General features: G+C 40.0%; 1 protein-coding gene across 1 annotated transcript; it reads right to left on the bottom strand.

The window, feature by feature from the left end:
• Nucleotides 1-2,175: 2,175 nt before the first annotated feature.
• LOC120223748 (olfactory receptor 11G2-like) lies at nt 2,176-3,138 on the bottom strand. Its single transcript, XM_039221976.1, has one exon. It carries the CDS (start codon nt 3,136-3,138, stop codon nt 2,176-2,178), a length of 963 nt encoding a protein of 320 aa, XP_039077907.1.
• Nucleotides 3,139-21,883: the final 18,745 nt, after the last annotated feature.

The following is a 21,883-nucleotide window of genomic DNA, read 5'->3' as shown; positions in this document are numbered from 1 at the left end:
TCTCTGCCTGACTTATTTCGCTCAGCATAACACCCTCAAGGTCCATCCATGTTGCTACACATGGCCAGATTTCATTGTTTCTCATTGCCATGTAGTATTCCATGGTATAGATAAACCACATCTTCTTGATCCATTCGTCTGTTGATGGACACTTAGGCTCTTTCCATGTTTTGGCTATTGTTGAGAATGCTGCTATGAACATTGGGGTACATGTGCCCCTATGCATCAGCACTACTGTATCCCTTGAGTAAATTCCTAGCAGTGTTATTGCTGGGTCATAGGGGAGTTCTACTGTTAATTTTGTGAGGAACCTCCACACTGATTTCCAGAGAGGCTGCACCAGTTTACATTCCCACCAACAGTGTAGGAGGGTGCCGGTTTCTCCACATCCTCGCCAGCATCTAGAGTCCTCTGATTTGTTCATTTTAGCCACTCTGGCCGGTGTGAGGTGGTATCTCAGTGTGGTTTTGATTTGTATTTCCCTGATGAGGAGGGATGCTGAGCATTGTTTCATGTGTCTGTTGGCCATCTGGGCGTCCTCTTTGGAGATGTGTCTGTCAAGTTTTCTTCCTATTTTTACACTGGTTTATTTGTTTTGTGGGTGTGGAGTTTGATGAATTCCTTATAGATTTTGGATACTAGCCCTTGATCTGATATGTCATTTGCAACTGTCTTTTCCTATTCCATCAGTTGCCTATTAGTTTTATTGATTGTTTCCTTTGGCCCGGGTGACTTTTTGAGCAATTAATATCTCTCTTGGTCATACCCACCTCACAATTAAAAGTTTCATGAACTGTCAATTCCATGAGGGACTGGAATGTGATTTATTCACCTTATTTGGTTCATTTCCTAGGTCTGTACCTGACATATTAAAGGTATTTATTAAATGTTTTTGATAAATAAGTAAACAATAAATAGTATAATAAATATAATAGTTCTGCAAAGAGACTAGATACAACTTCAACACGGTTTATTTCCTCCCACAAATCCTCAGATGGCAAAGTAATTCCCACATTCTCTCTCCAGAACCAAGAAATCTGAATGAATGATGCCTGTGAGCTTTTAGATCCTGATTCCTTCACATGCTATGGAAGGCAGCCTGCTTTATAGATTCCTCAAGGAACCCAGGAATTGTGGAGAAACTGTTCCTTAGGATACAGTTCTAGGAAATTTTTCTACTACAGATGACATCATCATCATCATCATCATCATCATCAACAATAAATGTAACAAGGATATCAAAGAGTACACAGTGAAAATAAATATTTTCTTTCCTCTTGTATCCAAGGAATCCTCCATCCTCCCTTCCCATATTCAACCACTGTTAGCTTTCATATTTACCCTTTGAAAGATATTCTATCCTTTAAACACACACACATACACATTTATAATTTTACACATAAATGACAGCTTATGTATTATACATCATTTATTCACTTAACAATATAACATGGGTGGTTCCATATGTGTGCATATGAACCTCCATCATTTAAAAAATGCTTTATCAGTTTCCGTTGTATGGGCACATCATAAATTATCTAAACAGTTCTCCATAAATGGGCATTTAAGTAATTTGGTTTCTAGAAATTTGGTATTACAATGCTGCAACCATAAATATTCTTTTGCATGCATATTTTCACGTATGTGGGACTGATTATATGTGTAGACTAAGTATTTAGGAGTGAATGCAACTGCTGGGTTAGCGGATACTGTGTACTTTGAATTTTGTTAAGTTGTTTGCAATTTAGCCTAAGTAGGAGTTGCACCAGTTTACACTTCTATCAGTAATATATATATTTCCCCCTCCTCTTATGAAAGATGATTTGATGGCTCCACATCTGGATGGCAAAAATTATACTTTCTCATAGTTTGTTACATATTACTTTATGAATAGAAAGAGCAGCTTTTTAAGAAGTAAAAAGATTTTTCTCTGCATTATATAGTTATTACCAGAGCAAGTCACTCAAAATTTCCATCCCCCAGCTTCTCCATCTATAAAATGAGGGAAATGGTTAATCTCTCTCAGACTTTTCTTGCTCTCATGATTCTAGGAAAAGTATAAAGAGCCATGATGAATAGGCTCAATAATAGGATGAATAACTCTCAGCGTGGTATTAGTTACTAATTTTTTTTCACCTGAGAAAACAGGAAGGTAGGCCAATTACCCAATTATTTTTATATTCCTAGAAATTTCTTCAGGGCATCTTTCATATCTTTGTTCCTTAGACTATAGATTACAGGATTAATTAGTGGGGTTCCTGCAGAATAAAACAGAGTCACAAGTTTCTGCGTCCCAGCCTCATGCTCAGATGTTGGGCTGAGATACATGTCCATCACTGAACCATAGAACAGTGAAACTACGACCATATGGGATCCACAGGTCGAGAAAGCTTTTCTTCGTCCAGCTGCTGAAGGGACTCTAAACACAGCTCTCAGGACTAGACCATAGGACCCCATGATACAGAGGAATGGAATAAAGAAGAGCAAGGAACTTATGATAGTCCAAAAAACCTCCATTACTTGGGCTCTGGCACAGGTGAGTGCTAACAGGGGACCTGGATCACACAGGAAGTGGTCAATGATCCTGGATCCACAGAAGGACATTTGGGAAATAATAATGATAGGTACTGGGAACCAAAGGAAACCAAGTACCCAGCAGCTGATCACAAGATTGGTGCAGAGATGTCCAGTCATAAGAGTGGGGTAATGTAGAGGCCGGCAGATGGCAAGGTACCGATCAAATGCCATAATGGCTAAGAAAAAGCATTCTGTAGAACCCAAGGAGAAGAAAAAGTAGAACTGGAGAAAGCACCCAGAGAAGGAGATGACCTTCGTGTCAGAGAGGAAGCTGGCCAACATGTTGGGGACAGTGGAGGTGACATACCAGATCTCTAGGAAGGAGAAGTTGGCGAGCAAGATGTACATGGGGGTGTGGAGTCTCTGATTCCAGCGCACAGCACAGATGATAGACCCATTGCCCATGAGGGTCAGGAGGTAGACAACAGAGAAGAGCACAAAGAGGAGGATCTGCCCCTCCCTGGAGCAAGGGAAGCCCAGGAGGATGAAGCCAGTGATGGTGCTGGAGGTGTTGAGGGTATCTGAGATTTTCATGTGTCTGGAAGCTGTGGAAGAACCCATAATTACTGCATGTTCCTGGAATAGCAGAGGGACTTTATTCTCTTTGTCCAAAGAAGAAACTGAGATTTGTTTATTTATGAATTATGAAGTTAATATTGATTGAGTGTTTACTCTTTGCTAGGTATTTTTCCTAGATACTGGGGTATAGCAGTGAACAAAAAAGATTAAAATCCTTATCTCATTTAGCTTATCCCAGGTAGGAGAATGCAATGTAGACTGACATTATTCTGTATAATTCTCTTCTTCTCTCCTCTTTAAATAAACTGAGTTCGTTCTCTTCTTGAAAAATGCCTTATTAAGAGTAGGCTGAGGTTATTTCCAACAGCAGTGTCATGAAGATGACCTGGGATAGAAGGGTTTCTGTAATTTTTTTTTTTTTAATGAATGGATAAATGCACTACCTTTAGGAGCTCCATGAGCGGTCACCTAATGCAGCTGCTTATAGGCAGGTGCCTTGTTGGGTCATGTGATTCTGGAGCAAGAAACATGTGGGACTTTGGATGTCAGCTAAAAATTTATTTGACATTTGGCTACATTTCAACCCAACCTGTTGATTGACTCTCCTAATGCCATCATCTACCAATTTTATGAGTAATTCAAGTGTGCTAGAGAAATTCCTGAAAAAAATAGTGCCTAAGGCCATTTGGATTGATATCCTATAAATAGAATTAAAATAAATAGTCCAACTATATTGGAAAAGGTCTGTTCTCTGGGGTAAGGATGCACTGGTGTGCTGAAAACACGCACCACTTTTTGGGTCAAGTTTGTTTAGGACATTTACTTGATTCCTATGGCAAGAAGTACTCATGTGTCCCATAAAAACTTTTAAGATCCTAACCATCTCTATCTCAATATCTATTTCCACAGGGCTTTTCTGGCTTCAGTTAGGGTGGTAAGGGATGGGGAGATGACTATAGTGTGAGCTCCATTTTCTGTCTGCTTTGCTGAGCTTTTAATTTGTCTCCCTGGGAGCTCAGGCTAAGTTCCAAGTGATTATATATTTATTCTCATAAAGGGGCACTGAAAGCAAGTGTTATTTAAAAATATCCTATTTGTAAAGCAACTCGCATTTAGAGTAAAAGTATTCATGGCTTTTTGCCTTTGTTGAAGAAAAATATTTTCCCTAATTTGCCTGTCTCTGTAGAAAGTGTTAAAACTAATACTGGAGTCATTTGGTACACTACTTACTCACAAACAGCAGAAGGCAGGATGTGATATAACCAATGAACTTAGGTTATTCAGTCTCAGAAGTTAAAAGAAAAATTCTATGAAGCTTGTAAATATTAACTTACAGATAGAATATCTGGATTTGATCAATTCAAGAAATCTGTTGCTTAATTGTGATTGTGTATTTTGGTTTGGATTATTTTACTGGTTTTCCTTAAAACTCAGTTTATACTTGGTCATCTATTCGAACATCTTACTACAGGAAATGTAGATAGTTTGAGTAAATTTTTGAAGGCTTTCTCTTTTTTCTGTATATTTTAATATCACATCTCCTTTTCTCTTATCCTTCATATTCAACTCAGTTACAAATTCTATTTGCTCTATTTCTAAAATTCATCTTGATGAATACTTTTCTCTCCTTCCCCTGTACTTCCTTGTTCAAACTACCACTATTATTTCTCTGGATTACCACAACGGCCTTCTGAATTATCTCTCTTCTTCTTGACTTTGCTTCCTTACAACCCATTCTCTACACAGTAGCCATATTGACCTTTTAATAATGTAAATAAGGTCATATCATTTCTTTGTGTAAAAACATTCAGTATCTTCCCCAATGTAGAATAAAATCCAAGCTCCATCTTAGGGTGCATGAGCCCCTGAATGATTTGGCCTTCACCTACTTCACCGGGTGTTTTCCCTTCCTCTTCCTCTTTTCCTCCTCTGCCTTTCCCTCTTCCCTCTTCTTCAGTTCATGGGCTTTCTTCCTATACTAGAGTAAGCCAAGTCTGTCTCTGTCCAGACGCTATTGCTCTAGGGCTTTTGTTTGTTTGTTTTTGTTTTTTGTTTGGAAATGTCATCTGGAACCCATTCTTCAGTATCCATCACTAATATTCTCTTCTTTTGAACACCCTAAGTTACTTCCTCTGCCATTCTTTTGTTCCTAAAGTGCTATTTATTCTCTTTTAGGTCCTTATCAAGATCTAAAATTATTTTATTTCTTTACTTATTTGTTGTATTTGCCAGTTGAATAAAGTCAGGAACTGGTCTGTTGAATTCATTGTTTGATTATAGTTGTGGCATGTAGTAGGTGCTTAATATATGGTTGTGTATAACTGCTTTTTTTTTCAACAAATATTTTTCTATTATAAAATATGCACATCATAGAATACTTTGGTAAATGCATGAATTGTAATGAAGAGAATAACAACTTTTAAAATATCTATTAATAGAAAATACTTTGGGGGCACCTGGGTTGCTCACTTGGTTAAGTGTCAGACTTTTGATTTCAGCTTAGATCATGATCTCAGTTTGTGATTTTGAGCCCTGAGTCAAAGGCCAGTCTGTGCCGACATCGTGAGCCTGCATGGGATTCTCTCTCTCCTGCCTCTCTGCCCCTTCCTTCTCTTATAAACAACACAACAACAAAAGCAACAACAACAATAAGAACAGCGATATTTTGGGATAAATATGTTCCAAGGGTTAAAATGATACTATTTATTTGAAAGTGACTTTTTTACCAAATGAACCTAAAAAGTTATGTGAGGAAAATTTGCAGGAATGTATTATTTAATAACTTCTATGTATTATTTTTAGTTACTAGAATTCTGATATAGCTTTCAGGGAATCCATTTGAAAGGTGGTTATGAGAGACTGAATTTTCTTGGTAATTGAAACTATTCTATTTTAAGTGATTATCTCTTTACCACTAAAAGTGTGAGTGGCAGAGTGGAAAAGTAGAAGGACAAGGGCCTAAATTCTGTTGAATAAAAAAAGCCCCTAATTATCTTGCTTTATGGATCTAGCACAGTTATTTAACATCTCTTAGTTTCTTGAATGTAGGATGGGAGCTGTAGTACATAATTCTGAATCCTGTTTATTTCTGAGATGTTTGTTGTTATTCTAGGAACACTCAGATTGTGCAGGATAGTTAGACTTACAATTCTAGAAGTGATATATAATCCTGAAATGAAAACCCTTGCTGGGCAGTGTGTTAATTACATATGAAGATATACAGGACAGCTTCCTGGAAGGATGGTTTTCCAGGTAAAAGTCTGACAAAACTGTCCTGAAAAATAGGAAGGATATAAAAATATTTTATGCTAAATCTAATGAAATCAAATGTAGGTGAAGGTAAAGGTATTTACGCTAAACTGTTTTTCAGTTAGTTCTTAAGTGTAGAAAGCAGCTGCTGTGTTAACTGTCAGTCTAGGTTGGCCAGGTCCCCCTGAATGGGCCTCAGAGGATGGTGTGGCCAATATTGTGGTAACATGAACACAGGGGTCTCAAACTGTATCTATGCACTCAGGCTGCTTGGACGGAGAATTAATAAGCCAAAGAAGCTTCACCTTTTCACTTGTGAAATGAGTATTCGGTCTGGAATCATCCCAACTTCTGACTTCTGGATGCTAATTTAATGATCTGGATATTTTTCACTGATACGTTCTTTTTCCCTAAAACTGGTCCCAGAAAACAGTGGAGTGCAAGTCTTGGTATATTCACTAGTTAAATTCTTTCAGCAGTCAGTCCAGATAATTCCCCTGTGAATGTAAGCCTCTGCCTTATGCCTAGGAGAGGCTGTTCCATGGAAGACCACAGCTGGGTTCAAATCCTGCCTTGACCACTTTCCAGCTGTGAATGCTGGACAAGTTATTAACTTCTCTATGATTTGGTTTTCTTTTCTGTAAGGCAGAGAGAGTGAGGGTACTGACTACAGAGGGTGTTTTGAGAGTTAAATGAATAATATTTGTAAAATGCCTGTCAGTCAGTTAGTGATATAAAGCTCTCCAACCCACTGTATAAACTTTCTTGAAAACCCTTGAAAGTAAGCGTACTTATCCATTGCTGATACGTGGTTGGTAATTGTGGCACAATAGATGTAGTACTGGATTTGAATGTGGGAGCCCAGGATTTGAATTCCAGCACTTATATTGCATTGTCGTGGGAAATTCTACAAGCCAGTTATTTCATACCTCTTAGTTTCCCCAAATGTCAAATGGAGGTGATAAAGCCTTTCCCTGGGATAAAGACTGTCAAATGAGATAATGAAATGACAAGGCGGAACAACTTGTTGATATCTGACATAAAGTAAATATCAAATGTTTATGTAAAACTGTAGTAGAATTAGCAGGAAAGCTTTTTTTCATAGCTATAGATTCTCCAGCTATATTTTAATATTTCTCCCTCTCTACGCACTACATTACCTTCTTTCCTGAAGCAGGCAAGGAAATCCCAACTGAAACGTCTCAGTATCTTGTAGGCTTTTCTGAGAGTAAAAGTAGTTGCCTTAGTGCTAACCAGTCGAAGAGAAGGTGTAAAAATAGATTGGAATGGAGATCAGTGAATGTATGTGCTGTAGGATCTAGGAATTATAAGCTGAGTATGTCGTTTGCTCCTTGAGGATTCATTTATGTCCCTAGAAGGAGAGCAGTGCCAGGAGACAGTTATGTGTTAGCTATTCCCTTGTTCACTCCCTATCTTCTTTGGAGACCTTTGTGCTTTCATTTCTGTCTTTTTCCTCCCCAGCTGTGTAGGAAGTAGTCTCTTTTATTGGGTCTCAATCTCTTGGTGATAGCCAGAGATGTAATCAATAGTGAACAATCACTCACCAATCTGTTCAGAATATGTATCTTATGCTTAAGGGAAATTCTGTCAAACAAAACGCAAGATAAGATGTCAGTATTGCAGAAGTCAATTTTTTTGCCTTCTGATACATTGCTGTCAATTGTGAGTTCTGGAGAAACATCCACCACCCCCCCCCCCAAAAAAAAAGGAAAGAGGAGATTGGTTGGGGGGACTAATCAACCTTAGGTAAGGGGCTGTGGAATCACTCTTTCCAAGACCACCATGGCCTCCTCAGTGATCTTTTCTGTTCTTCTTTCAGTCAGAAGGTCTGAGTCACCACAGCTTCATTGAAGAATCCTGCTTCTCATGAGACACTTTCCAGGCCCAAGGATACTATTGGCCAAGGGGGCGACATAGCAGGGAAGTGCAGAGAAGCTCCCCTGCGGGTTGGGCTTCAATTTTTCTTTATCCTCAACAAAGGAGCAGTTCTTTTAGCACAGTCCATTGCCAGCTCGTTCATACTCTTTGAAGGAGTTTTCATCTTAAACCTCTCACACCCTGTTGAAGCACCATTGACGTTTTTCCTCCCCACAGTGTAATACTCCCAAGTCTATAGTTTGGTCAGTAAGGCCCCTGCAACACAGCTCTGCCCTATTTTCTATTTATTTATTTACGTATTTATTTATGTATTTATTTATTTATTCATTCATTCATTCATTCATTCATTCATTCATTCATTCTAACAATAGTTTATTGTCAGGTTGGTTACCATTAACACCCAGTGCTCATCCCCACAAATGCCCTCCTCCATGCCCCTACTCCCGCCTTCCTTCCACATCCATCAGTCCTCAGTTTGTTTCTCAGCATTCAAGAGTCTCTCATGGTTTGCCTCTCTCCCTTTCCCCCACCATTTCTCCCCTTATTCTCCCCCATGTTCCTCAGTTAAGTTCTTCCTAATCTTCCTATATGTGCAAACATATGATATTTGTCCTTCTCTGCCTGACTTATTTCGCTAAGCGTAACACCCTCAAGGTCCATCCATGTTGGCACACATGGCCAGATTTCATTGTTTCTCATTGCCATGTAGTATTCCACCGTATAGATAAACCACATCTTCTCTATCCATTCATCCATTGATGGACACTTAGACTCTTTCCATGTTTTGGCTATTGTGTAGAGTGCTGCTATGAACATTGGGGTACATGTGCTCCTGTGCATCAGCATTCCTATATCCCTTGGGTAAATTTCTAACGGTGCTATTGCTGGGTCATAGGGGAGTTCTTGTTAATTTTGTGGGGAACCTCCACACTGATTTCCAGAGGGGCTGCACCACTTTAGTTTCCCACCAACAGTGGAGGAGGGTGTCCGTTTCTCCACATCCTCGCCTGCATCTAGAGTCCTCTGATTTGCTCATTTTAGCCACTCTGGCTGGTGTGAGGTGGTATCCAATTGTGGTTTTGATTTGTATTTCCCTGATGAGGAAGGATGCTGAGCATCGTTTTATGTGTCTGTTGGCCATCTGGATGTCCTCTTTGGAGATGTGTCTGTTCATGTTTTCTGCCTATTTCTTCACTGTGTTGTTTGTCTTTCAGATGTGGAGTTTGGTGAGTTCCTTATAGATTTTGGATATTAACCCTTTACTGATATGTCATTGGCAACTATCTTTTCCCATTCTGTCAGTTGCCTATTAGTTTTATGGATTCTTTCCTTTGCCATTCAGAAGTTTTTAATCTTGATGAGGTCCCAATAGTTCATTTTTGCTCTTAATTCTTTTGCTTTTGGGGATGTATCAAGTAAGAAATTTCTGGGGTTGAGGTCAAGGAGGTTGTTTCCTGCTTTCTCCTCTAGGATTTTGATGGTTTCTTGTCTCACGTTCAGGTCCTTTATCCATTTTGGGTTTATTTTTGTGTATGGTGTGAGAAAATGATCTAGTTTCATTTTTCTGAATGTTGCTGTCCAGTTCTCCCAGCACCATTTGTTAAAGAGGCTGTCTTTTTTCCATTGGATACTCTTTCCTGCTCTTTCAAACATTAGTTGTCTGTACACTTTTGGGTCCAATTCTGAGTTCTGTATGTGTCTGTTTTTGTGCCAATACCATACCATCTTGATAATGTCAGCTTTGTAGCGGTAGTTAAAGTCTGAGACGGTGATGCCTTCGGTTTTGGTTTTATTCTTCAATATTACTTTGGCTATTCGGGGTCTTTTGTGGTTCCATACAAATGTTAGAATAGTTTGTTCTAGTTTTGAGAAGTATCCTGGTGCAGTTTTGATTGGGGTTGCATTGAATGTGTAGATTTCTTAGGGTAGTAATGACATCGTAACTATATTTATTCTTCCTATCCATGAGCATGGAATGTTTTTCCATTTCTTTGTGTCTTCTCCAATTTCCTTCATAAGTTTTCTGTAGTTTTCCTTATACAGATGTCTTATATCCTTGGTTAAGTTTATTCCTAGGTATTTAATGTTTTTTTATGCAATTGTGAATGGGATCAGTTTCTTGATTTCTCTTTCTGTTGCTTCATTGTTGGTGTATAATTGTACCCGATTCCTGTACGTTGATTTTGTACCATGAAACTTTGCTGAACACTTAGATAAGTTCTAGTAGGCTTCTGTGGAGTCTCTTGGTTTCCTATGTAGAGTATCATGTTGTCTGCAAAAAGTGAAAGTTTGACTTCTTCTTTGCCAATTGTGATGCCTTTAATTTCCTTTTGTTGTCTGATGGCTGATGCTAGGACTTCCAGCACTATGTTTAACAACAGTGGTGAGAGTGGACATCCCTGCCGTGTTCCTGATCTCAGGGGGAAAGCTCTCAGTTTTTCCCCGTTGAGGATGATGATAGCTGAGGGCTTCTCATAGATGTCTTTTATGATGTTTAAGTAAGTTCCTTCTATCCCGACTTTCTCCAGGGTCTTTATTAAGAAGGAATGTTGTATTTTGTCAAATGCTTTTTCTGCATCTATGGACAGGATCATATGGTTTTTATCTTTTCTTTTGTTGATGTGATGTATCACATTGATTTGCGAATATTGAACCAGCTCTGTAACCCAGGAATGAATCCTACTTGATCTTGGTGTATAATTCTTTTTATGTGCTGTTGGATTCGATTTGCAAATATCTTGTTGAGGATTTTTGCATCCATATTCATCAAGGATATTGGCCTGTAGTTCCTTTTTTTTTTTTTTTTCCTGGATCTCTGTCTGGCTTGGGAATCAGAGTGATACTGGCTTCATAAAATGAGTATGGAAGTTTTCCTTCAATTTCTAGTTTTTGGGATAGCTTTAGAAGATTTCGTATTATATCCATTTTAAATGTCTGGTAGAACTCCTCTGGGAAGCTATCAGGTCCAGGGCTTTTATTTGTTGGGAGATTTTTGATCACTGATTCGATTTCTTCACTAGTTATGGGTCTGTTCAGGTTTTCTATATCTTCCTGTGTGAATTTTGGTAGTGAGTGTGTGTTTCGGAATTTGTCCATTTCTTTTAAGTTGTCCAATTTGTTGGCATATAATATTTCATAGTATTCCCTGATAATTGCTTGTATTTCTGAGGGGTTGGTTGTAATCAGTCCATTTTCATTCATAATTTTGTCTATTTGGGTGCTCTCTCTTTTCTTTTTGAGAAGCCTGACTAGAGGTTTGTCTATTTTGTTTATTTTTTCAAAGAACCAACTCTTGGTTTCATCTGTTCAGTTGTTTCTTTGGTCTCTATGTTGTTTATTTCTGCTCTGATTTTTACTATTTCTCTTCTTCTACTGGGTTTGGGGTGCTCTTGGTGCCCTGCCTCTAGTTCCTTTAGGGGAGTTGTTAGATTTTGCACTTGTGCTTTCTCTAGTTTCTTGAAATAGGCCTGGAGTGCAATGTACTTTCCTCTTAGGACTGCCTTTGCCACATCCCATAGAGTTTGGATTGTTGTATTTTCATTTTCATTTGTTTCCATATATTTTAAAATTTCTTCTCTAATTGCCTGATTGGCCCATTCATTCTTTACTAGGGTGTTCTTTAACCTCCATGTTTTTGGGGTTTTCCAGACTTTTTCCTGTGATTGATTTCAAGTTTCAAAGCATTATGATCTGAAAGTGTGCATGCTTTGATCTCAGTTCTTTTCCATTTATTAAGGGCTGCTTTATGTCCCAGTATGTGATCTATCTTGGAGAATGTGCCATGTGCACTTGAGAAGAAAGTGAATTCCTTGGCCTCAGGATGCAGAGTTCTAAATATCTCAGGGTCTCAGATGCAGAGTTCTAAATATCTCTGCATCTCAGGATGCAGATCCATCTGGCCCATTTTGTCATTCAAGTCCATTGTTTCTTTAGTGGTTTTCTGTCTGGTTGATCTATCCATTGCTGTAAGTGGTGTATTAAAGTCCCCTGCTATTAGCACATTCTTATCTATTAGCTTGTTTCTGTTTGTGATTGTTTTAAATATTTAGGTGCTCCCATATTCAGTGCGTAGACATTTATGATTGTTAGTTCTTCCTTATGGATGGACCCTGTAATTATTATATAATGCCCTTCTTCATCTCTTGTTATTGTCTTTATTTAAAGTCCAGTTTGTCTGATATAAGTATAGCTACTCCAGCTTTCTTTTGACTTCCCGTAGCACCATAGATATTTCTCCATCCTCTTATTTTTAATCTGAAGTTATCTTCCAATCTAAAATGCATTTCTTGTAGACAGCAAGTAGATGAATTTTGTTTTTCTGTCCATTCTGCTACCCTATGTCTTTTGATTGAAGCATTCAGCCCTTTTACATTCAGTGTTATTATTGAAATATGTGGGTTTAGAGTCATTGTGTCCTTTGTGGAATTCAGGCTTGTGGTGGTGTCTCATGTGTCTTCGTTCCTTGCATACTTCCCTGAGAGTGTCCCCCTCAGGATTTCTTGTAGGGGTGGCTTAGTGGTGGCTAATTCTTTCAATTTTTGTTTATTTGGAAAGACTTTTATCTCTCCTTCTATTCTGAATGATAGGCTTGCTGGATAGAGGATTCTTGGCTGCATATATTTTCCATTCATCACATTGAAGGTCTCCTGCCATTCCTTTCTGACCTGCCAAGTTTCAGTAGATAGGTCTGTCACCACTCTGATAGGTTTCCCTTTCTATGTTAGGGCCCTTTTCTCCCTAGCTGCTTTCAAAATTCTCTTTTTGTCCTTATATTTTTCCTTTTTCACTATGATATGTCGTGTAAAAGATCAATTCAAATTACGTCTAAGTGGAATTCTCTGTGTCTCTTGTATTTCAGCGTTTACTTCCTTCTCCAGGTTGGGGAAGTTCTCAGCTATAATTTGTTCCTGGACTCCTTCAGCACCTTTCCCTCTCTCTTCCTCTTCTGGGATTCCTATGATCCGGATATTCTTGCGTTTGACCGTATCGCTGAGCTCTCGAATTCTTCTTTCCTGTTCCTGGATCAGTTTGTCTCTTTTTTTTTTTTTTGGTCAGCTTCTTGTTTTTCTATAATGGTGTCTTCTAAATCACTTACTCTCTTTTCTGCCTCTTCAATCCGTGCATTGGACACCTCCAGTTTATTATGTATTTAATTTATCGCATTTTTTAATTCATCATGCCTATTTTTGTTCTCCATGTTGGTTGTAGCCATAGTTTCTTTGAGGTCCTCTATGCTTTTTGCAAGCCCAGTGATTAATTTTACGATTATTGTTCTAAAATCTTGTTCAGTTATACTGCTTATATCTGTTTTGAGCAGTTCATTAGCTGTCAGGTCTTCTTGGAGTTTCTTTGGAGGAGAGCTCTTTCGTTTCGTCATTTTGGTTAGCTTTCTGTCTCTTGTTAGGTTTCAAGACTTGTTATGTACTCTGCACCTGTGAGCGCTGCTGTACCCAGGAAGACTCTTTGACTGTCCAGGGCCTATCCTTTCAGAAAGTGTTCTTTGAATGGTATCTCTTGGTCTCTCTTGTTGGTACCTTGGTTATTTTATTTTCCTTCTCGTAGTGGTATTTGAGACTCTCCACCATGTGTGCTTTGGCTTGTTTCTTGAGGTAGCCCTGGAGAAGAAAACATACAGACAAACACACAGGGAATAGAGGGACACAAATGTACAAACAAATCCAACAATCTTGCTAACCAAGAGGGAAAACTAAAAAGTAATGAGAAAAGTCGGAGGAGGGAAGGCAAATGATAGAAAATAAAAATACATTAAAAAGTGAAAAAGAAGAAAAGAAAAGGAATAATGAAGAAAAGCGATAGACAAAGATCAGTTTAAAGCATATAACCAGTATTCCCAGCTACAATTAATTAACTGGGTATACGCAGTGCTTGTTGAAGAGTTAGAGAAAGAGAGAGATGATAGGGCGGAGATGAGGCAAAATTGGAGAATTAATGAACAGGCAGAAGGGATAAGAAGCTTTTTTCAAAGAGCTAAAGGATGGAATATGGTTGGAGAGGTGAGAGAAAGAAGGTGGTGTTATCTAGAGAAACTATCTAGTCTGATTACTCCTGAGAGGCTTTGTTATACCGCCATTAACAGTTGGCTGGTCACTGCTTTCCTCTTGCTGGGGGTTGAGTGGAGGGTGGCGGAAGTGCCACAGCCTCAGATCCGCCGGGGTCAAGCAGGAATACAACCCGAGTACGTGTGGGATCTTAGCAACTTCAGGTCCCCAGAGTTCGTGTTGCCTCACCCCGCTGCAACCGCTTTACCGGCCGCCTCCGCTTCAGCAGGCAACTTTTCCCTCACGTAGCCGCCGTTTCACTGGGTACCGGCGGCACTTCACCGGGTTGCCGCCACCGCCGCTTCAGTGGGCCAATGTTGCGCGTGCCACTGTCGCTTCACCCTGCGCTGGGATCACCTCCGCAGGCGTTGCTGCTGGTTCACCCGGCCGCCACCGCCATGGATGGTCCCAGGCGCACAGCAGTTCAGTTTTTCCTGGCACCTTCTGGGATCATAGCACCTAGTTTAAAGTCAGCACCCCAACCAGAGCTAAAAAACACTGTCTTTCCAATCCAAGGTTTTTTCTCTTCTCCAGGGATGGTTCTATGAGCAATATCAGCTTTTCTTACTTTTCCCTGGACTCGTGGCAGCTCGCCACCCCTCGCCGGTTAATCACTCACCACAGCTGCATGCAAGCCAGGTTCCCTCCCCTCCCTCCGTGTCTCTGGTCCCGTCCCGCTTTTATCTTCCCCAGTTCGCACTCACGCACTTAGGAGGTTTCCTTCCCAGTGTACTCTGTCTCTTTCTCTTCCCAAACTCCTATGGTTCAGTGTCCTACGACGTCAGGCCTTCTCTGTTTGAGCGATGAGTGCAGGCCAAATATACGGTGCTTCCTACTTCTCCACTATCTTGCCTCCGTCTATCCTATGTCTTTTGATTGGAGCATTTAGTCCATTTACATTCAGTGTTATTATTGAAATATGCGGGTTTAGAGTCATTGTGTCCTTTGTGGGATTCATGCTTGTGGTGGTGTCTCTGGTATCTTGCATTCCTTGTAACACTTCCCTCAGAGATTCCCCCTCAGGATTTCTTGTAGGGCTGGTTTAGTGGTGACAAATTCTTTCAATTTTTGTTTATTTGGAAAGACTTTTATCTCTCTTTCTATTCTGAATGACAGGCTTGCTGGATAGAAGATTCTTGGCTGCATATATTTTCCATTCATCACATTGAAGATCTCCTGCCATTCCTTTCTGGCCTGCCAAGTTTCAGTAGATAGGTCTGTCACCACCCTGATAGGTTTCCCTTTGTATGTAGGGCCCTTTTCTCCCTAGCTCCTTTCAAAATTCTCTCTTTGTCCTTATATTTTGCCAGTTTCACTATGATATGTCGTGCAGATGATCGATTTAAGTTACGTCTGAGGGGAGTTCTCTGTGCCTCTTGAATTTCAACGTCTACCTCCCTCTCCAGTTTGGGGAAGTTCTCTGCTATAATTTGTTCCAGAACTCCTTCAGCACCTTTCCCTCTCTCTTCCTCTTTTGGAATTCCTATGATACGGATATTGTTCCGTTTGATTGTATCGCTGAACTCTCGAACTCTTGGTTCAGGTTACCGGATTCGTTTATCTCTCTTTTTCTCAGCTTCTTGTTTTTCTATAATAGTGTCTTGTAAATCACTGATTCTCCTTTCTGCCTCTTCAATCCGTACATTGGACGCCTCCAGTTTATTATGTATCTCATTTATCCCATTTTTTAATTCACCATAACTATTTTTAAGCTCCACAGTGTTTGTAACCATAGTTTCTCTGATGTCCTCCATGCTTTTTTTCAAGCCTGGCGATTAATTTTATGATTATTGTTCTAAATTCTTGTTTAGTTATGTTGCTTATATCTGTTTTGAGCAGTTCTCTAGCTGTCATTTCTTCTTGGAATTTCTTTGGAGGAGAGTTCTTGTGTTTCCTCATTTTGGTTAGCTTTCTATGTCTTGTTAATTTTAAAAGCTTGTGTACACACGGCCCCTGCGAGTTCTGCTGTATTAGAGAGGGCTCTTTTGACTGTTCAGGGTCTGTCTGTTCAGGAAGTGTTCTTTGGATGTTGTCTCTTGGTTTCTCTTGTTGAGACTTCGGTTATTTTATTTCACTTCTGGTAATGGTATTTGGGACTCTGCACCATTTGTAGTTTGGCTTGTTTCCTGAGGCAGCCCTGGAAAAAGAAAACACACAACCACAGAGGGAACACAGGTACACAAACGCACAGACAAAACCAATAAACACGCAAACCCAGGCTCAGGTAAAAACAGCTACAACAACAACAAAACCGCTATCTTGAGGGGATGGGCGTGGTTTGCTGTAGGCAGGTCTTGTCTCCACTGTGTCCCCTGGCCTCCCTGAGGCCCCTCTATGGTGGTTGTGGGGAGAAGAATGGCATTGCCCCAGTCCTTTCTCAACCAAGCATTGCAAATCATTTTTTCAGTCCGATCTCCCTGTGCTGAGGATGTAGCCAAGGTGGGCTGAGCTCTATGCCCCACGCTGTGCCTCGTTTCCACGTACCAGTCCACAGGCTTTGTTATACTGCCTTGAACAGTCCCGCAGGTCACTGCTTCCCTGTTGCCTGGGGGTTGAGTGGGGGTTGGGGGAAGTGTTACAGCCTCAGATCCACTGGGGTCAAGCAGGGATACAACCTGAGTGCGTTCGGGGAACTTAGCAACTTCAGGTCCCTAGAGTCCGCGTCGATGCAGCGCACTGCCGCCTCTTCACCGGGCGCTGGTACCACTTCACTGGGTCGCCGTCGCTTTAGTGGGCCGCTGTCGTGCGCGCTGCTGCCGCTTCACCCTGCGCCGGGACCGCCTCCACACGCATTGCTGCCAGTTCACCGGGCCACCGCCTCCATGGATGGTGCTGGGCGTGTGGCAGGTCAGTTTTTCCTGGTACTTTCTGGGACTAGGGCACCTAGTTTAAAGCCAGCACCCCAGCCAGAGCTAAAAAACACTGTCTTTCCAATCCAAGGTTTTTTCTCTTCTCCAGGGATGGTTCTATAAGCAATCTCAACTTTTCTTTCCTTTTCCCTGGACTCGTGGCAGCTTGCTACCACTCGCCGGTTAATCACTCACCACAGCTGCATGCAAGCCGGGTTCCCTCCCCTCCCTCCGTGTCTCTGGACACATCCCGCTCTTATCTTCCCCAGTTCGCACTTATGCACTTATGAGGTTTCCTTCCCAGTGTACTCTGTCTCTTTCTCTTCCCAAACTCCTGTGGTTCACTGTCCTACAACTTCAGGCCTTCTCTGTTTGAGAGGTGGGTTCAGGCAGAATGTACGGAGCTCCTTACGTCTCCGCCATCTTGCCTCCCTAAAGTGAAACATTACAGATTTCTGCAAGTTGATTTTATATCCTGCAACTTTGCTGAATTCATGTATTATAGCAATTTTTTGGTATAGTCTTTTGGGTTTTCTACAGAGAGTATCATGTCGCTTGTGAAGAGTAACAGTTTGACTTCTTCATTGCTGATTTGGATGCCTTTCATTTCTTTTTGATGTCTAATTGCTGAGCTAAGACTTCCAGTACTGTGTTGAATAGTAATGGTGAGAGTAGTAGGTCCTGTTCCTGACATTAGTGGGAAAGCTCTGTTTTTCCTCATTGTAGATATTAGCTGTGGGTCTCTCATACATGGCCTTTATGATGTTGAGGCCACTTCTTACTTTGTTGAAGGTTTTTATCAAGAATGGATGCTGTATTGGGGTGCCTGGATGGCTTAGTCAGTTAAGCGTCTGACTTTCGCTTAGGTCATGATCTTGCAGTTCGTGGGTTTGAGCCCCGCGTCGGGCTCTGTGCTGACTGCCAGCTCAGAGCCTGGAGCCCGTTTCAGTCTGTGACTCCCTTTCTCTCTGACCCTCCCCTGCTCACGCTGTCTCTCTCTCTCTCTCCTAGAAATAAATAAAACATTATATATAAAAAAAAAGAACGGATGCTGTATTTTGTCAAATGCTTTTCCTGCATCTATTGACAGGATCCTGTGATTCTTACACCTTATTTTTTATTAATGTGGTGTATTACATTGGTTGACTTGCAAATATCAAACCAACCCTTCAGCCCAGGAATAAATCTCAGTTAATCATGGTGAATAAGTCATTTAATGTATGGTTGAATTTGATTTGTTTGTATCTTGTTGAAAAGATTTGCATCCTTGTTCATCAGGGATATAGGTATATATATCTATGTCTTCTATAGGTGTGTGTGTATATATATATATATTCTTTTCAGTTGGAGTCTTTATGTCTTTGTCTGGTTTTGGAATCCAGGTAATTTGGCTTCACAGAATGAGTGTGGCAGTTTTCCTTCTATTTGTATTTTTTGGGAATAGTTTGAGAAGAATAAATATTAAGTCTACTTTAAAGGTCTGGTAGAGGGGCATCTGGGTGGCTCAGTCAGTGGAGCATCTAACTCTTGATTTAGCTCAGGTCATGATGTCACAGTTTGCTGGAGGCTGAGCTGGCTCCGGCAGGTCCAGGGGTCCCTGAAGGATGGACGCTGTCGGCGAGAGAGAGAGTGAGAGAGCCCCGAGATTCTTTCTGATCACCAGGCAGGCATCTCTGTCCTATCAGTTTTTGTGTCTTTATTTAAAGGTTCAGCAACAAGATGAAGTCAGAGAAAAGAATTTCTTACAGTGGGAGGCCTTTTGTGATATCAATTGCAGAATTATTCCGACTAAGGAAATAACAGAATGTTCTTAGTGAAAAACAGGATAACTTATAGATCAAATTGTATATAGATAAGCTATGAGTATTTTGTCTGGCTCTCAAGAGGATGAATGTTTTTGAATTGGTTTGTTTGTGGAAACTATCATGCGGGCCCTGAATGGGTCAGTCTTTTGCCCCTGGGTTTCTGTTTTAGCTACTCTTATCTATCTTCATCCCAGCTGCCAGTGTAAGAGAGGGTGTTTATGGAATGTAGGGCTTGAGGAAGGGACTGTTATGCTTCACCCATTATCAAAGATATATGTAGTAACTATATATATTTATATATATGTTTTGCTCTTAACAGCAAAATAGGCCCTTTGTCTCAGGGCCAGGCTCAATTGTAATTCTTGTGTTCTTAACCCCCTAAGTCTTAGATCTGCAAGGCCCACAGGAAGAGCCTTTTGGCAATCATCCACAGAGCTTTCATCTAAAATCTCTTTTGGAAAGGCAGGAATGTGCTTTTCCTTATGAGGTATCTGTGTTCAGAATATGGGTCTGATATGGAATATTGTGAGGCCTGGTCAATACCAACAGGCTCATTTCCAACATGAGCCAGTAGTAGCAGAAAGAGATACCAGTTTTCGTTTCTCATGGCAGCGCTGTGCAAACATTGCCATTTCCTTGCTGTGATTGCCATCCAGAGAGGCCGGTGTGGCTCCTGGCAACAGTTCATGGCATTGGGCCCTGAGTTAGTTTCTGTGCTGACAGCATGGAGCCTACTAAGATTTTGTCTCTCCTTCTCTCTCTCTGCGCCTCCCCTGCATACGTATTCTCTCTTTCTTTCAAAATAAACAAATAAACATTAAAAATGACTGGTAGAATTCCCCTGGGAAGCCATCTGGCTCAGTGTACTTGTTTGTTGGGAGACTTTTGATTACTGATTCAATTTCTTTGCCAATTATGGGTCTGTTTAAATTTTCTATTTCTCTCTATTTCAGTTTTGGTAGTTTTGGAGTTTCTAGGAATTTGTCCACTTCCTGCATATTGCCCTATTTGTTGACATGAGTTTTCATAGTATTCTCTTATAACTTTATATTTCTGTGGTGTTCATTGTGATCTCTCCTTTTTTATTCATGACTTTATCTATTTGGGTCCTTTTCTCTTTCTCTGTCTTTTGATAAGTCTAACTAGGGTTTCCTTGATCTGTTCAACTGGTTTTCATTTGTTTGTTTCTGTATCATTTATTACTGCTCTAATCTTTATTATTTCCCTTCTTCTGGGGCTTTAGGTTTATTTGTTATTCCTTTTCTAACTTCTTTAGCTGTAAGGTTAGGTTGTGTATTTGAGATTTTTATTCCTTCTTGAGATAGGCCCGAGTTTAAATATACTTCTCTCTTAGGACTGCCTTTGCTGCACCCCAAAGATTTTGGGCTGTCATGTTTTCATTTTCACTTGCTTCCATGTATTTTTTAATCTTTAATTTCCTGGTTAATCCATTCATTCTATAGTAGGATGATTTTAATATCCGTGTATTTGTGGTATTTCCAAATTTTTTCTTGTGGTTGACCTCAAGCTTCATAGCACTGTAGTTGGAAAATTTGTAGGTATAATCTCATTCTTTTTATACTTTTTGAGGCTTGATTTATGACTTATGTGATCTATTCTGGAGAATAAATGTGCTTCCACTCCAGAAGAATGTGTATTCTTCCACTCTAGGATGAAATGTTCTGAATATATCTGTTAAATCCATGTATTCTCCAATGTGTCACTCAAAACCATTGTTTCCTTGTTGATTTTCTGCTTAGATGATCTGCCCATTGCTGTAAGTGAGTGTTAAAATCCCCTACTATTATGGTATTATTATCAATTAGTTTTTTTATGTTGGTTAATAATTGATTTATATATATGGCTGTTCTGAATCGGGGCATAAATATTTACAATTGTTAGATCTTCTTGATGGATAGACCCCTTAGTTATGATATAATCCCCTTCTTCACCTCTTATTACAGACATTGATTTAAAATCTAGTTTGTCTGATATAAGTATAGGTACACAGGCCTTTTTTTTTTTTTTTTTGACATCCATTAGCATGATATATGGTTCTCCATCCCCTTACTTTCAATCTGCAGGTGTCTTAGGTCTAAAATGAGTCTCATGTGGCAGCATATAGATAGGTATTGATTTTTTTAAATCCATTCTGGTACCCTATATCTTTTGACTGGTGTATTGATTCCATTTACATTCAGAGTGACTGCAGATACGGATTTAGTGCCATTGTGTTACCTGCAGAGTTGGTATTTCCAGTGATGTTCTGGTCCTTTGTAGTCTTTGTTGCTTTGGCCTCTTCTTCCTCCACTCAGAGTCCCCCTTAAAATTTTTTACAGGGCTTGGTTAGTCGTCATAAACTCCTTTACTTGTTTAGGAAACTCTTTATCTCTTCTTCTATTCTGAATGACAGCCTTGCTGGATAAAGATTTCTTAGCTGCATCTTTTTGTCTACTCAGCACTTTGAATACTTACTGCAAATCTCTTCTGGCCTGCCAAGTTTCAAGTGGATAGGTCAGCTGCTAACTTTATGTGTCTGCCCTTAGAGGTTAAGGACTTTTGCCTCTAGCCGCTTTCAGAATTATCTCTTTACCTTGGTATTTTGCATGTTTCACTAGGATAGGTTGTGGTGTTGAGTTGTTTTTGTAGATTTGAGGGGAGTTCTCTGTGTCTCTTGGACTTGAATGACTGTTTCCTGCCCCAGATTAGGGAAGTCAGCTTTAATTTGTTCAAATAATCTTTCTGCCCTGTTTTCCTACTCTTTTTTTCTCGGACTCCTATGATATGGAGATTATTTCACTTTATGGAATTGCTGATCTCCCTTGGCATGATATAATAGTTTTCTTTCCATCATCTTTTGAGCTATTAATTTTCCATGATTTTATCTTCTATATCACCTGTTCTCTACTCAGATTCCTCAGTCCTC

Source organism: Hyaena hyaena, unplaced genomic scaffold (genome assembly GCF_003009895.1).
Source record: "Hyaena hyaena isolate Hyena2069 unplaced genomic scaffold, ASM300989v1 scaffold_1042, whole genome shotgun sequence".
In the NCBI taxonomy this organism is placed as follows: Eukaryota; Metazoa; Chordata; class Mammalia; order Carnivora; family Hyaenidae; genus Hyaena; species Hyaena hyaena.
The sequence above is the reverse complement of the archived record's forward strand: the minus strand, read 5'-3'. Positions and strand labels throughout refer to the sequence as shown.

Coding starts and splice junctions, on each gene's coding strand:
- LOC120223748 (XM_039221976.1), bottom strand. CDS start 3,138: ATGGGTTCTTCCACAGCTTCCAGACACATGAAAATCTCAGATACCCTC.